At 36.3% G+C, this 17241-nt stretch overlaps 1 protein-coding gene across 1 annotated transcript in view; it reads right to left on the bottom strand.

Annotated features, from left to right (window-relative positions):
- The window catches only part of GABRB1 (gamma-aminobutyric acid type A receptor subunit beta1), a 383981-nt gene that overhangs the window by 227907 nt on the left and 138833 nt on the right, over positions 1-17241 (bottom strand). Inside the window, exon 4 of the mRNA XM_066384628.1 lies at positions 14807-15027. Within this exon, the coding sequence (XP_066240725.1) occupies positions 14807-15027 (221 nt within the window). The remainder of the gene's footprint in view (positions 1-14806; positions 15028-17241) is intronic.

The following is a 17241-nucleotide window of genomic DNA, read 5'->3' as shown; positions in this document are numbered from 1 at the left end:
TTTAAAGCTTCCTTAGAGCTTCATTACCTAGATAGGGACAGAGTTCCAACTTCTTTGCTAACCTTATAGTGCTGTTTTGGATTTTCAATGTTGTTCTTAAAATGTGTAATCCACAACTGAGAACAATAGTGTAGCTGAGACCTGACCTTGTGCAGAACCCTGTACTTACCTTAGAATAATCAAATTTCTTTGTTTCAAATTCTGACTCAGTCACTTTCCAACTATACAGTCTTAAGAAATTTACTGAGCTTGTTGATAACTCTGTTTCTTCATTTTAAAATGAAGAGAATGAGAACATCTATCTTAAGAAGTCATTGTGATGTTAAAATGTTAGCACCACATTGATCTATCTGAATTTGTACTTGCCTTCTCGCCTATTACAATGGATAAATTGTTCATGCTTCTAAGGCTAAGCTTCCACTTCTGTAGTAGATCCCACATCTTCTTGCCCCTTGTCTTTTCACTTTCTGTCCTGAATTATCAAATTGCTCTTCTCAAGTGTATATTTCTCAACAGAACACCCATATGCCCATTGTTTACAATTCTACTCTTCGTTTTCTCTCTTGAATCTATTTCAATTAGATTGTTTCCTCCACTTCTTACTCCACTATTTCACCCAGTTTGGTTGTCAAAGTCATCAAGAATCCTCATGTTATTTTTCAAATCAGCAACATTTGACACAATAGATTCCTCTCATCTCTTTGAAGCACTGTCGTCATTGCGCTTCAAAGAAACCATACTTTGCTGGCTTTCCTCCTACATTAAGTGGCTGCTTCTTTTTAGTTTTCTATTATTTTTTCTCTCGTCCTAACTCTAAATGTTGAAGGACTTCTCCTTTCTCCTGTTGTTGGGTCTCATCTCCTTTCTTTCTATACTCATTCCCTTGGTAATAAAGTCCAGTCACATGACTCTAAAGGTTATCTCTATACTAATGACTCTGAATTCAGATCTCCCTCCTGGACCTCAAACTTTTTCATCTAACTGCCAGTCAACTTCTTCACTTGCATGTCTACAACCATATCAATATGATATTCTCCAAACATTGCTTAGCTTCTCCCTAGAATTATGTTGTCTACAGTTTCCCCAACTTGGTGTTTTTGGTTCCTCAGGTCAAAAATGTTTGAATCATCATTGACTACTTTATTGATTTCATATACTAAATCCGAACTGAGCAAATTTGTCAGTGCATTGATTTAAAGTAATGTCTTCTGAATAAGTAAATGTCCTCCTATAATTTGTTAATGATCTTATTTCCAAAAATATCTAAATTATGTTTGCTTTAACCATTCTTATTGGAATATGATTCTCCTTACCTGAAAAGATGGACATAAGGTAGAAATTGAATAGTTTTTTTATCCCTCTCTGATTTATTAATATTACACCTCCTGAACTAAGCAATGAGTATAAAAAATACAAATGAGGCCCTGGCCAGTTAGCTCAGTGGTAGAGCGTCGGCCTGGCATGCAGGAGTCCCGGGTTTGATTCCCGGCCAGGGCACACAGGAGAAGTGCCCATCTGCTTCTCCACCCCTCCCCCTCTCCTTCCTCTCTGTCTCTCTCTCTTCCCCTCCTGCAGCCAAGGCTCCATTGGAGCAAAGTTTGCCGGGGCGCTGAGGATGGTTCTGTGGCCTTTGCCTCAGGCGCTAGAATGGCTCTGATTGTGGCAGAGCGATGCCCCAGATGGGCAGAGCATCGCCCCCTGGTGGGCATGCCGGGTGGATCCCAGTCGGGTGCATGCGGGAGTCTGACTGCCTCCCCGTTTCCAACCTCAGAAAAATACAAAAAAAAAAAAAATACAAATGAGTTTAGAATTCTAAAGTGATGCCATGGAAGATATAAGAAATTATTTCATTTGTGTGTTCCTTGGCTAAAGTATTTTTCAACTCTCATATGTAATATGTGTTTATATTTATTTAATGAGGAATAAAAAAACTTGTGTACATATTGGACCCAGTTTTTGATCAACAATTTTGTTCACAAGTTTATTTCACCCTGTAATCTATTTCTAATATTCACTTTCAAGGTAACAATTTTCCACCATCTTGAATATTTAAACATGTGGCCAAGGGTTCAAACGAAATAAAAAGAAATTGTGGAAATACTTTAAAGGATAAATATATAAATTTCAGAAGAAATTACTTTGAAGAAAACCACCCATGAATGTATTTATAGGATGCAAAAAGAGAATGAATATTAATCATAATATTACATATATTCCTCATAGCTCAACATGGTTCACAGTCTTAGGAGAAAGCCCTCTACCCATGAACTACAAAAACAAAATCTTAAGTATTTTAGATCTATCATTTGCATATAAGGGTTCCATTTTCATATAGGCTTTATTTTCATTTAAAGGGCTAGCTTTCTTTTAAAATTTAGCAAACCTGACTACAATAGAGCTATAATCAGAGAAATATAGTTAAAAACAAGATTGAGGTTTAAAAGTATGTGAGTAAAATACTAAGTGTACCATTTCTCGTAAATGCACTGACTGGTACGCACTGTGGGTAAAGAAGTATGAGAAATGGATTCTATTATAAAAGATTCTATAGTTTTGGGGGCAATAAGACTAGCATATATGAAACAATAGCCAATTGGAGGAGACATTTTATAATTAAGTGCTAAATTATAAAATGTTCCAAGTGCGGTATCACCACAGAGAGGAAGACTTATGAGCATTGAAGTAGCTATAGAAGATTTAAAAAAGAGGTGACCTCTAAGTTGGGTTTTGAAATATGAGCAATGTACAGTTGAAAAGAAAGGGAAAGATTTTTCATTGTTGAGTTAAAAAGAAAGGGAATGAGCGCCATTCTGACTGGTGTGAGGTGATATCTCATTGTGGTTTTAATTTGCATTTCTCTAATGATTAGTGATGTTGAGCATTTTTTTCATAGGCCTGTTGGCCATCTGTATGTCCTCTTTGGAGAAGTGTCTATTTATTTCTTTTGCCCATTTTTTGATTAGATTGTTTATTTTCCTGGTGTTGAGTTTTACAAGTTCTTTATAAATTTTGGTTATTAACCCCTTATCAGACATAGTGGTGAATATATTCTCCTATTGTGTGGGTTGTCTTTTTATTTTGTTAATGATGACTTTTGCTGTGCAAAAGCTTTTTAGTTTCATATAGTCCCATTTGTTATTCCTGTCCTTTATTTCACTTGCCCATAGAGATAAATCAGCAAAAATATTGCTATGAGAGATATTGGAGAGTTTACAGCCTATGTTTTCTTCCAAGATGTTTGTGGTTTCAAATGAACAATGTGAACTGAGGAACGGAATAGAGGCAGAGGCAGAATCAAAGGGACCAGAGGGAAAGTGGAAGAGAAGATGAGATTAACACAGCATTATAGAGAACAGGACAGCAAATCTTGGAGGGATGGGGGGAAGGCACTGGGAGAAGGGGCGAAGGAGGGGCCGAGGGGAACACAGAGGATGGGGGAGATATATTAGGTGGGACACTTGAATCTATATAAACACAATAAATTAAAACCATAAAAAAAAGAAAGGGAATGACTGAATAGAGACTCGGAAATAAAAATCAGTTGAATAATTAGAGAAAGTGAAAGGAAACCCATACTTGTAGTGTAAGGTTTCATGGTTGGACAAAATCTTAAATGAGGTTGTGGAAAAAGTGTGGATTTAATTGTGAAGTGTCATGACTATCTGGAGAAAAGTTTCCACTTGATGTAGTAGGTAATTGAGAGTCAATAGTTTCCTGAGCAGGAAAAAGACATGATGAAATGGTTCTTTATTAAAACAAATCTGCTACTGGGTTGCAGGATAGAATTGAAAGAGAAAAAAAGAGAAGAGAAAAGGTGGAACACTCCAAAGTAGCTGATGCATAAATGAGGGCTTTGTGAATGTTCTTTTGGCCTAAGCCACTCCTAAAGAAATGCAGTTAACATAATTTTAAAAGTAACTTTTATAATTTTGATTTTATCATTTTTTTAATCTTCAAATGACTTGTAGATAGGTCAACTTCAGAGAAATTTAATTAATAATTATAATTTTAATCTTAGAATTCTCTTTTTTCTTTTGGAGCCACTAAGTTTTGTTTTTGTTTTTTTTTTCACTTTTCTTTTCTTTTCTTTTCTTTTTTTGTATTTTTCTGAAGCTGGAAACGGGGAGAGACAGACAGACTCCCGCATGCGCCCGACCGGGATCCACCTGGCACGCCCACCAGGGGCAACGCTCTGCCCACCAGAGGGCGATGCTCTGCCCCTCCGGGGCATTGCTCTGCCGCGACCAGAGCCACTCTAGCACCTGGAGCAGAGGCCAAGGAGCCATCCCCAGCGCCCGGGCCATCTTTGCTCCAATGGAGCCTTGGCTGCGGGAGGGGAAGAGAGAGACAGAGAGGAAGGAGGGGGGGTGGAGAAGCAAATGGGCGCTTCTCCTATGTGCCCTGGTCGGGAATCGAACCCTGGGTCCCCCGCACGCCAGGCCAACGCTCTACCGCTGAGCCAACCGGCCAGAGCCTTAAGTTTTGTTTTTTATGTCTCAAATATTTTTACAAAACATTTAAAAGCTGGCAGGTCCTGGGACCTAGGGTTATCATTCCTGAGAATAAAATATTATTGAACTTAAAAAGATAAAGTCCCTCTTTCCTGGTTTTGTTCACATTTCAATGAAGAAGATAGAGATTTGTAAATAACATGTATACATAATACTTAAGTGTCACTCAACTTCAGAATTTTACTTTAGTTATTAAGATATAATCATCTAGATCAGGGGTAGTCAACCTTTTTATACCTATTGCCCACTTTTGTACCTCTGTTAGTAGTAAAATTTTCTAACCGCCCACCAGTTCTACAGTAATGGTGATTTATAAAGTAGGGAAGTAACTTTATAATATTTATGAAGCAGAGTTATAGCAAGTTAAAACATATAATAATAATTACTTACCAAGTACTTTATGTCAGATTTTTCTAAGTTTGGGAGAATAAATCTTTATAAAACAACTTACTATAGTTAAATCTATCTTTTTATTTATACTTTGGTTGCTCCTTTACCACCCACCATGAAAGCTGGAATGCCCACTAGTGGGCGGTAGGGACCAGGTTGACTACCACTGATCCAGATTCTAGAGTAATACATTTCTCCACCTTCAGTAATTTTTTTGATATTTAGGAAGAATGAAGAAATCTTCTCTAAGCAACTTAATACAAGTTGGAAAACAAGCATGAAAGTGTGAAGATTTAATAAAAAATAAAAATTGTATTTACATTATTTGTTATTGACATTGAAGTATCTATCACTGCTTTGCAATTAAAAAATATGGATCAGGCAGCTCTTAGCTCCAACTTTGTGTGATTTCATTATAAGTTGGCTTTAGGCTAACAGCTCCATGTTTGTCTTTATTGAAAAGGAGAAAAAACATCTTGGAAATACAAAATTAAAAATTTTCTAGAAGATATAGAAATGCAAGTACTAATTATCTGGACAAAAAGCTGTTCCTATGATAGAACTGTCTATATGCTGTTAAGAACAAAGCAAGCTTTACTTGTATAAACAGAACTCATTGTTCCAGACAGGGGAAAAAAGTACAATAGATTATGTAAGAAAACATTTTTCCCAGAAATGTGTTTTGTGGATTGAGACACTCAGAAGAATGACACATTAATTCTAGTAAATTGTGTTCCTCATTGTTTCATTAGTTCTTTTAGCTATAATAAAACAATATTAAATTTACTGCAAATATATACTATTAACATCAATAAGATTACTTGGGTTGATATAAAAATAAGTTAATATTTTTCTAAAATGTTTAGCCTTAAAGAATATGGCTTTTATTATATGTACTTTAATGGCATGTATCCTTCCAGAAATCCTCTTTGATATTTCTGTTCTAAAGTAGACTATTGCTTTTGTAATAGTGATGGGATATTGCATGATCCACAAACATCATGTTCACTTGATTGCTCCACATCTGGAAAGTTATGACATCATAGTACTTAATAAGAAGTGACATAACAGGCTTAGTATTATTTCTAATAGACAAACCAAAGTAAAATTTTAAGCATGAGAAACACTCGGCTTTCCTTTGGTATACAAAATTAGTAACCGAATTGCAGTATAGACAACTGGTGGCTTCTGGGGTGGCCATTTCACAATCTGGGTACATTACATGGAAAGAAATGCTAACTTTAACGTGGTGCCTCTAAAGGTTAGTAAAGAAAAATTTGGCCTTTATTTTGATAATGCTTATTATTATGTCATTAGCATGCATTTATTATTTTGTGTAATACACATACCACAAGTTTTAGAGAAGATAAGCAAATGCTCATCAGATCCTTACAATGTGTCAAGAATGTTGTAAGTACTTTGCTGTTATTAACTTATTTAATATATAATAAAACCTCATAAGATAGGGGTTTTATATAAAAAAATGTTACCTATCTTATAAGATAAGTAACATTGTTATCTCAATTCTATAAATGAAAAAAGATCACTGTAGATTTCATTATAGGTTGGCTTTAGGTCAATAGAAAAGAGAACATGGATAAGCATTTTTAAATTTTAATAGAATTTCTAGCTTAGCTGTATTTAATCTTTATTTTTACAAAAGTAATGGTTTTCCACATAAAGCACTAATAAAAGTTTCCTTTAAAATATGTATGCATTTATATTTATACACATGCATACGTACTTAATGAATCAGTATTTTAAGATAATATACAGTTGTGGCCAAAATTATAGAAGTAGTACTAAGATTGTTGAAAATGATGGTTTAATGGAATAAATTGAAGATTCTGGAGATTACTTTAAAAAATTCATAGATGGTTATCAAAACTTAATACATATTCTTCAAAGTGTTGTCATTCATATACAATAACTAAGATCTAAGATTCATAATACAAATTGTCTAAGATACTTGGTTTTTCTTTTCTCCACTGTTCTCTCCTTTTCAACTTCTTCCCTTCCTTCCTTCCTTCTTTCTTTCCTTCTTTCATTTTTTTCTTTATATTTTCTCTTATTTTGATAGTTCACATTGGTGTTACTCCACAAAGACTCATCAAGTTAATGAATTTGAGGAGCTGTGACTATTGTACAGCTAAATTATGGTCACTCTTCTTACTTAATTTTTCAACATTAATCAAATAAGTAACCTAATCATAGTGATATATCCACAGGTATGTGACTTCACAATAGTAACTACAAAATTACTTGAATTGCTCATTTGGTATTGAATCAATCACAATGTCATATTTATCCCCCTCCCCCCAAAAACTAACAAACATCATTTTATCATAAGCTTTTTCATATATAAATAGATAAATAAAAACTATAAAAATAAAAACTTTAAGAGGCAAAAATACAGCTCTTTCCCTGGAGAAAATTTTAAATAGCTCTTTCTGTACTCCACTGATGAAACTCTAGAATATAAGTCAACTCCAGTGTGAGAGGAATAACAACACTGTGTGTTTTGATAGGGGAATTGTAAATAGAGTCTCCAGGCATTCTTTTTAATAAAGTGAAGTACCTCTTTTTTATGCATGGCTTGTTTCTCTCTCTCCCATTTGAAGTAAAAAGTTTCTTTCTCTTAACAGGATGCATTTATCAAAACCCACCAGTCCTCCCCTGCAAATACTACACCAGCCCACATATTTATTCTTTGCAATCAATGATATTTTTTGTCCAACATACTGCACAGTATATAAGCCCTATGCGATTTGACCAGGATTCTTGAATAAAATAGTAATTGTCTCTATATGAGAAAAGCCTGTGGGGAGAGAGACATTTTTTCAGGGTGTACAATCAATATGTAGAACTAATATAAAACATTTAGGACCCCCGAAACTGCTTTTGAAATCAATGCTGGTGAACTTTATCTGGCTCTGTATTATCAAGATAATTGTCTTTCTGTTTTATTTTACTTTACATAACAACCAAGACAAGATGAGATGATCCTCCAAAGAATAGTGGAAAACTTTCTCTTCCCTTTATAGTCAATAAGTGTAGCTATTGATTTTATTCTCATGTATAACCCATGGTCAAGCACCGTCAAGAACATCAAAAAATCGATTCAGAGTAGAGTTTGTTAGGAAATACAGTAAGGACTGCTCACCCCCATCAGGCCGCAGGCTTCTGGTGAACATTAGATACATTTCTGTAACCAGAAGCTGAAAGATTCTCTTTGGAATTTGGGGTCACGAGTATGTGCTATAAAACCTGACAAAGTTGTGCTCATTTAAAAAAACTCACACATTTGGCAGAGCTATTCCCATTTATGCTGTGTACCCCCTGCAATTATTTTCATTTCTCTAAGAGTGAGCAGTGAAAGTGTTATTCAAGAACAACTGTCTTCCTAGAAATGAACCGCAGGAAAACAAGTACTGACACAGAACAATAATAAGCTGCTCTGTGCAAGTGCTGAGAGTGTAAACTGAAATGAGAAGATTCGGTTTAAAACTCTGCTTTCAACATTCATGATGGCTTTGCAAAGTCACTTTTCAAGGTAATGACTAGAGGGACTACAATGCTACCCTCTACAAAGGTGGAAATATACGTTTTTCAAAATGGAAGAAAAATCGCAAAACAAATGAAAATGCTTCCCTTTGAGGGAGGAAAGATTGAGGGAGGATTGGAACAGCAAAGGGTCAGATTTCTTTTTATAGTTCGATTTTAGGACCATGTAAACAGTCTATGTAATTATAAAATTAAGTTAAATTTAAAAATCCAAACCAAAAGCAAAATGAAGTAAAAGAGTAGCTTAACCATGCATAAGGAACTACTAAACTGAAACTTAAAAATATAACTTAGAACATGGTAATTCTAGCCTGACCAGGTGGTGGCGCTGTGGATAGGGCATTGGACTGGGATGTGGAGGATCCAGGTTTGAAACCCTGAGGTCACTGGCTTGAGCGCGGGCTCATCTGGTTTGAGCAGTGCTCACCAGCTTGAACCCAAGGTTGCTGGCTTGGGCAAGGGGTCACTGGTCTGCTGTAGTCCCACAGTCAAGGCACACATGAGAAAGCAATCAATGAACAACTAAGGTGCCATAACAAAGAATTAATGCTTCTCATTTCTCTCCCTTCCTCTCTGTCTCTGTCTGTCCCTATCTGTCCCTCTCTGTGTCTCTCTCTGTCTGTCACAAAAAACAAACAAACAAATAAAAAACCATGGTAATTGTACAAATGTTTGTATTGCAATATCCTGAAGACAAATATCAAGTTAAAGTAAAATCATGAGGATAAGCCCTAATCCAGTATGACTGGTGTCTTTATAAAAAGGGGATAAAGAGGTAACATATGGAAGGATGGAGGTATGAAAGACCCAGGGAGAAGTTACCTACACCCCAGGGAGGGAGGCCTGGAGTAGATCCCTCCCTCACAGCCTTCAAGGAAACTGACTTTGCAGACTCCAGAACTGTGAGACAATACACTTCTGATAACTTTGTTACAGAAGTCCTAGCAAACTGATATAATTACATATAAATTAACAAGATTATTATAGTAGATACAGCAGGTTGTCAATGCTTAAATCAGCCCATCAATTTTCGATCACAAAAAGAGACATAGGTAAGTACTGTGTCTCCTGACAGAAGTACACAACATGGCTTATGAAGCAGTCTTGCCAAAGCACAATATAATAACTGATATAAATCTGACCAAAAAAAATCTGACCAAGCCTCAGATATAGGAAATAGAGGAACATACTTACAAGAGATGTAATCATAAAGAAATTAAATAATTTAAACAATTACGGGGGGAATAAAGGAATAGGATATATTTAGATTAAAAGAAGTTTTAGGTAATTCGTCAGACAATTACAATGTGCACATTAGTTGGGACCTGATTTTAAAAAAGTAAATATGCCCTGGCCGGTTGGCTCAGTGGTAGAGCATCGGCCTGGCGTGCGGGGGACCCGGGTTCGATTCCTGGCCAGGGCACATAGGAGAAGCACCCATTTGCTTCTCCACCCCCCCCTTCCTCTCTGTCTCTCTCTTCCCCTCCCGCAGCCAAGGCTCCATTGGAGCAAAGATGGCCTGGGCGCTGGGGATGGCTCCTTGGCCTCTGCCCCAGGCGCTAGAGTGGCTCTGGTCGCGGCTGAGCATCGCCCCCTGGTGGGCAGAGCGTCGCCCCTGGTGGGCGTGCCGGGTGGATCCCGGTCGGGCGCATGCCGGAGTCTGTCTGACTGTCTCTCCCCGTTTCCAGCTTCAGAAAAATACACACACACACACACACACACACACACACACACACACACACACACACCAAAAAAAAAAGTAAATAATAAATTATGAGAAAGATAAAGTTACTTTAGACTTCCTAGTATTAGTATCTGTAAAAGTATCATATTAATATCATATACAGTAGTTCACAGTGTTGTGGTAATGGTTAAATATGACAATATAACTAGAACACTTAGCATAGTGCATTATGTAGTTTTAACTATTTATTTTCCTGGGTAGTATAAATTCCATGATACAATTGCAATCAGTATTAGTTAAGATAATGTGATATGTAGCTCTTATTCTGTGAATGCTTATAGTGTGTGTACACTAGTCTACATATATACTGTATAACACATATATCTAGATGAACCAGTATTTGGCTAGAGGCTTTTCACTATGAATTTCTCTCCCCATTCTCACATAGACCCTCCAAATTACCTGGTCCCTGGCTCACCTTTGATAGGAGATGCAGGAAAAAAGCATATAAAACTTTGAAAGAAAAACCAAGGCAAAGGTTAAGAGGGAAATGCAAAAAGGAAGGGCAGTTTAAGGAGGTTAATTATACCACTAAAATTCTCCCCAGAATTAAGTCATTCCGTGCCTGCCATTTTTAGGGAAAGATAAACACAGTCTTTCAGCACTCGCAGGCTAGGCCTGGAGAGAATCATGCAGCCAGCTGGGTCATGTTTGGACAAGAGGCAGAACACATCTGGTCATTAATAGTGATGATTGCTCTTTGGTTAAGAGCCATCATTTAGATATCAGAAATGATGCAGCTGACAACTATCCTTGGTCAGGTGACCATATCCTACAATTTTTCTTTTCGATTTTTCAAATATTTATTTGGTTTGAAAGAGGGGATACAAAGATTTAAGATAATAGAGTTTACATTTTCAGCAAATATACAATATTGTTTGCATCACAGGAAAATAATGCAAAGGCACAGAAAGATAGAATATCATAAGAGAGTTACAAACAATTATCATGGGCCTTTCTGAGATTAAAGTGAATTAAGATATTAAATGAGCCTGACCTGTGGTGGCACAGTGGGATAAAGCGTCGACCTGGAACACTGAGGTCACTGGTTTGAAACCCTGGGCTTGCCTGGTCAAGGCACATATGGGAGTTGATGCTTCCTGCTCCTCCCCCTTCTCTCTCTCTCTCTCTCCCCCCTCTCTCTAAAAATCAATAAATAAAATTTAAATTAAAAAAAAAAGATATTAAATGAGAGAGTTTTTTTTCTGGTTAAGATGATGGTAAACATCCTCACAGAGAAAATGGAATTTGAGGAAGGCTTTAAAACAGAGGTCGGGAACCTACGGCTCACGAACCAGATGTGACTCTTTTGATGGCTGCATCTGGCTTGCAGACAAATCTTTAATTAAAAAATGTTAAAAATATAAAAAATTCTCATGTATTACAATCCATTCATTTCCTATTGCTCATGTTCATGGTTGTGGGTGGCTGGAGCCAATCACAGCTGTCCTCTGGGACAACACCAAATTTTTATTGGAAATGCGTAACATACACAGGTCATTGTATGGCTCTCATGGAATTATATTTTAAAATATGTGGCATTCATGGCTCTCTCAGCCAAAAAGGTTTCCGACCCCTTCTTTAAAAAATAGTATGATAGGAAAAAGTAGTGAAGTAGGGGCTAATGTCGTTAGAGACGGAGAAGGAAGGGCATTTCAGTAGGGTTATAAATTTGCCAGATAAAATACAGCAAGCTCAGTTAAATTTAAATTTTAAGTAAACAGCAAATAGATTTTTTTTTTTTTAGTATAGGTATGATGTATACAATATTTGGGACATCTTAAGTTTGAAATGTTCTGGATGTGTTTAGAGAATAGTAAGTTGTTTTATAAAGGTTTTTGCTTCAGGCCCTGGCCGGTTGGCTCAGCGGTAGAGTGTCGGCCTGGTGTGCGGGGGACCCGGGTTCGATTCCCGGCCAGGGCACACAGGAGAAGCGCCCATTTGCTTCTCCACCCCCACCCCCTCCTTCCTCTCTGTCTCTCTCTTCCCCTCCCACAGCCGAGGCTCCATTGGAGCAAAGATGGCCCAGGCACTGGGGATGGCTTCTTGGCCTCTGCCCCAGGCGCTAGAGTAGCTCTGGTCGCGGCAGAGCGACTCCCCGGAGGGGCAGAGCATCGCCCCCTGGTGGGGGTGCAGGGTGGATCCTGGTCGGGCACATGCGGGAGTCTGTCTGACTGTCTCTCCCCGTTTCCAGCTTCAGAAAAAATAGAAAAAAATATAAATAAATAAATAAATAAATAAAGGTTTTTGCTTCATGGAAAAAGGAAACAGGCAACAGTGTGGGAAAGACATTTTGGTTATACATAGAGGGTTTTAGATTTCACAAGAAGACTACTAAAAATGTACTTATAAAGACTATGGAAGATTATTATTATTTTTTTTAGTGTGAGAGTGATATAATCTGACATGTACTGTAGAAAAAAATAACAGTGTTGAAAAGGGGAAAAGGTGAGACAGAAAGTTGGCCAGCAAGTGACATATAGGAGGATACTGATTTACTTAGGTAATGGACAGGGTTTGGAAATAGACATGTGTTGAGATAGAATAGAAGCAGCAAGGTGGACCTCAGATGTATAGTCAAAGATGCTACATTTATGCTTATTGCCTGGGATGATGATGAATTTGTTAGCAGCTGGGAAAGGCGTAGGATCTGGTTTGAGGACAACAAATAATGTGAAATAAAGGTCATGTCAGGAGGAAGTGGCAAGGTATTCAGATACAGATGAAAAAGATGCTCAGTAAGTAACCAGAAATATTTTTCTGTGCTCAGTGGTCTTGGGATTTTAAATATTTACGCTTTTGAATTCAAGGAGTTGGTCACAATTAGAGGCAAAAGAAAAAGCAATAATTGAATAGCAAAAACAAACAAACAAAAACAAGAATAACAAAACAATGATGTTGAGTCTTGGAAATCCTAAAGTCACGGCTTTGTAAATTATTCAGAGAAATCAAGAGTTATTTTAGGAATGTAGCATGGATGAGAGCTGCCATGGCTTTGGAGACTGAAGAGCCAGTAGGTGAGAGGAAGGCAAAGGACTGATGCTTATAGAGAAAACTGAGGACAAGGAGCCAATAGAGAGTCAAGACTGCAGAATTTAATACAGAAGGAGTTAAAGTATGAAAAGAGTGTGCAGCAATAAGATTAAAGATGATCAACCACTAGATTAAGTTCAATAGTTTTACTGAAGATATATTTTCTCCACTTGTTTATTGTTTGGGGATATTGGTGAATGTACAGACGTTACTAGTAAGATTTTGGTCCTTAACTAGAGTTTTAACTCAGAGTTGATGGTGTAAGAAAAGATTTCTAAAGGCTGATGAGCACTCTATAATAGAAAATTTGTGGCTGTATGAGTTCGTGGATGTATAGTTTTTAGTAACTTCTCAAAAGGATCACAAAAAATGATGAAAAATTAAAGGACCACCATTTTACATATCCTACAATTCAGATATTTTGTAAAGCTGTAAACTAATTTGAATTTTAACCTATAATTATAGCCTTAAAAGAACCCTGAACTGCAGGAGGGTTAATAATAGAGCTCTATATCTGATACCTCCCTAATACTTGATTCTTAAAGATATAAAGAAGTAAAACAAAATCCACTATAATGCAAAATGATGCTGATATAAAGTAAAGGTAACCTAACTAAATGTAAATATATCCTGTTTATGGATTATAAGACCTTATCATTTAAGGTGTCAATTTTCCCAAACTGACCTATAGATTCAATGTAATCTCAATCATAACCTCAGCAGTCATTTTTGGTAGGAAGGTGCAAAGGACCTAGCATATCCAGAGAAGTAATCTTAATTAGCAAGTATAAAGTTGTAGGACTGGACTTCATGACCTGACATATAGAAAGAGCAACTAAAATATTGCAATACTGCCTTAGGATGAACAAACATAACAATGGAATAGAATAAAGCCTAGATATAGACTCCTACTTATTCAAAGACACAAAAACAACCCAACAGGAAAAGAAAAGTATTTTCAATAAAGGATGCTAGAATAACTGGATAGCTATATGGAAAAACTGAACTTCAACCCTTACCTCACATGAAACAAAAATAATAATTTAATTTGAATGATATACTTAAATATAAAAGCTAAAACAGAGATTTAAGGAAATAAAGAAACTATGGATTTTCTCAAAGTCACTACAAATATTGTCTTATTTCTTTAAGATATTGTTTTCTAATTCTCTTTAACAATTAAGTAGTTATACTGAATACCTAGAACACATTTTAGTCCAGTCTGGGTGGCTCCAAGATAACCAAGCTCCAATTGGTTAAAAACTTTATCACTCCTGTAATTACCCAGATGTGAAATCTGTCTGGCTAAGACATTTTCTTATTATTGTTTATTATTTAAAGTTCAGGGCAAATCATCTATTTATCTTTGGTAAACAAAATTGCCTAATTTAGTCCAAATGGTTTCAAAAGAGATTTTCTGGTCTTTAATATCATTTTATTATACATATAAAATCTTCTATATATTTTCTTACTTGCTTCTCTCTCTCTCTCTGCCCATTTTCAAATGGAAAAAAAAATCCACCTAAAACAACAACAGTAAAACATCTAACACAAAGGCACTTACCGGAGTCCATAGAGAACTGTTCCATCAGGATGCAGCCGGATCATTCGGTTTTTCACTGTAACCCCATGCACAAATGACTTCTTGTCATTCAGAAAGTAGGTATCTGGTACCCAGAGTTGATCAGCTACCCTGTTGTCTAGCGTGAGATTTAGTGGGATTCCAGAATAAGAAAGCCTTTTGTCTTTCCAAGACTGCTGGAAATACATGGTGAGTGTATAATCCTGTGAAATAAATAAGACCAAAAAAAGAATTTTACTATCATCATCATCATCATCATCATCATCACCTGAGGTCTTTTGTCAAGAACATGATAGCTTATAGTATTATGGCTGCCCAGAGGCCCATAGTTTCACTGTTCCCTAAGAGGTTACATTTGAATATATTGAAATTTACATCTCTAAATATAAGACAACCAATAAATGAGAACTAGAGCAACAATTAAATACATATACAACGATTTTCATCAATATATGGCAAATCCATTTAACTGAATTTTAATGTTTGAAGTTAAGGTGATGATACTATGGGGAAGGTCATAAAAGGGATTTATACCAAGAGATCCATGTTCACAAAAATTGACCTCTGGATATTATATTTACAGTGCTACATATTTTGGAGGGGAATGTTTGTTAAATAATAACTAAATATATATATATACAAAGGAGAGGGTTATTGGCAAACTGTAAATGCCTTTTGAATGTAAATGCTGTTTGCCTGATAAAGGTTATCAATACCATTATCTGAATCTTTCTAGCAAGTGACAACTTGTTTGACAGCCCTGAAAGGCAGCTGATAAAGCGCATTTGTATGGAGGTGTTTTTTGGCAGAGAACAACATCAGTGATGGAACTGCTCAAGTCTCTTACCCTCATTCCTGGTTTGTTTTAAGAATTTGTTTGAGATCAGAGTTGGGTTTGTACTTGAGTTTGTTTCCTCACTTCCTATAAAATGTTACAGTATGGAGGTGCTTTTGCGCTTTTCTTTTTTCCCAGGTTTCCCCTGGCAGTGAGAGACCGGAAGATTTGAGCTAAATAAATGGATCAAACTTAGAGGAGAAGAATGATTATCTTGCAGGCATCCCCAAACTACAGCCGTCTGAGGCCATTTTTCCGGCCCCCCGCCGCACTTCTGGAAGGGGCACCTCTTTCATTGGTGGTCAGTGAGAGGAGCAGTGTATGTGGCGGCCCTCCAACCATCTGAGGGACAGTGAACTGGCCCCCTGTGTAAAAAGTTTAGGGACCCCCTTAGAGCATTAGTTATTATCTGTTTTTAAAGAAATCTTTTAATACAAAAGGTAAGTTAAGGTGATGATACTATGGGGAAGGTCATAAAAGGGATTTATACCAAGAGATCCATGTTCACAAAAATTGACCTCTGGATATTATATTTACAGTGCTACATATTTTGTAGGGGAATGTTTGTTAAATAATAACTAAAAATATATATATATACAAAGGAGAGGGTTATTGGCAAACTGAGGGTTATTGGAAAATTGTCCATAAAGAATAAATAGTAGCAATGAAATCATAAAGTCTTTAAGATGTGGGTCCCAAGATAATAAAAACAGAAGCTACAGTTTTTCTTTTAAATGACATTTATGTGTTAATGGTGACTCTGTGAATAGTAGCAGCTAAGAAAACACTGTATAACTCCAACACAATGTCTGTGTACTGCCATTGTTGTACATAGTGGTATGTGCTTTACATGCATACCACTGACTCACATCATGCCCTGCATGTTGGCAAACTGTACTTTATCTAGAACCCTATTATGAGTATTAAGGCATTTCTAAAATAATCTTAAAAGATAACTCAATATTCATTCCGGATAACGAGGTTCAGTGTCCTTTAACCATTAAATTCAAGAATGCTTCCACTGTTTACTCAGAACCCATCTTGCAATAATTCAAAGCCATTCTTTCTATTTCAATGACAAGGATGTTTGCTATTAATCACACAATATTTCTTTTAAAGCTCTAAAATCTCCTTCTACCTTACCTTCAATTATAAAAAATAAGAAAGAAAGAAACCCACTGGGTTACATACTGTACAATTATTTTCTCAATTGCTACCTTTCTCACTTGAATCCTCTTCAAGTTCTTAACATCACACCTTTCAAAGGGAAGTGAAATAGAAAAATTCTGGTCTTTAGATTTCAAAATACTTCATTCCATGATTTACTATATGTAGAGCTATGTAACCCTGAACAGCTAATTTAACCCCTTGTATCTCAAGTACCTCATTTAAAAAATAAAGATAATAGCATTTTACTGGCTTATTGTGAACATTGCTTGGGAAAATTATGGTCAAGGGACTTTAGAAACTGTAACATGCTAAACAAAAAATAATCTTCAAAATTGTTTATTCATTGCTATTTAAAGATTTAGATCATCCTTCCAAATCACTCTGAGTGTACAAATTCATTTTCGTAAGCATT

This window comes from Saccopteryx leptura, chromosome 5 (assembly GCF_036850995.1).
Source record: "Saccopteryx leptura isolate mSacLep1 chromosome 5, mSacLep1_pri_phased_curated, whole genome shotgun sequence".
Classification (NCBI taxonomy): Eukaryota; Metazoa; Chordata; class Mammalia; order Chiroptera; family Emballonuridae; genus Saccopteryx; species Saccopteryx leptura.
This window is presented reverse-complemented; position numbering and strand designations above follow the sequence as displayed.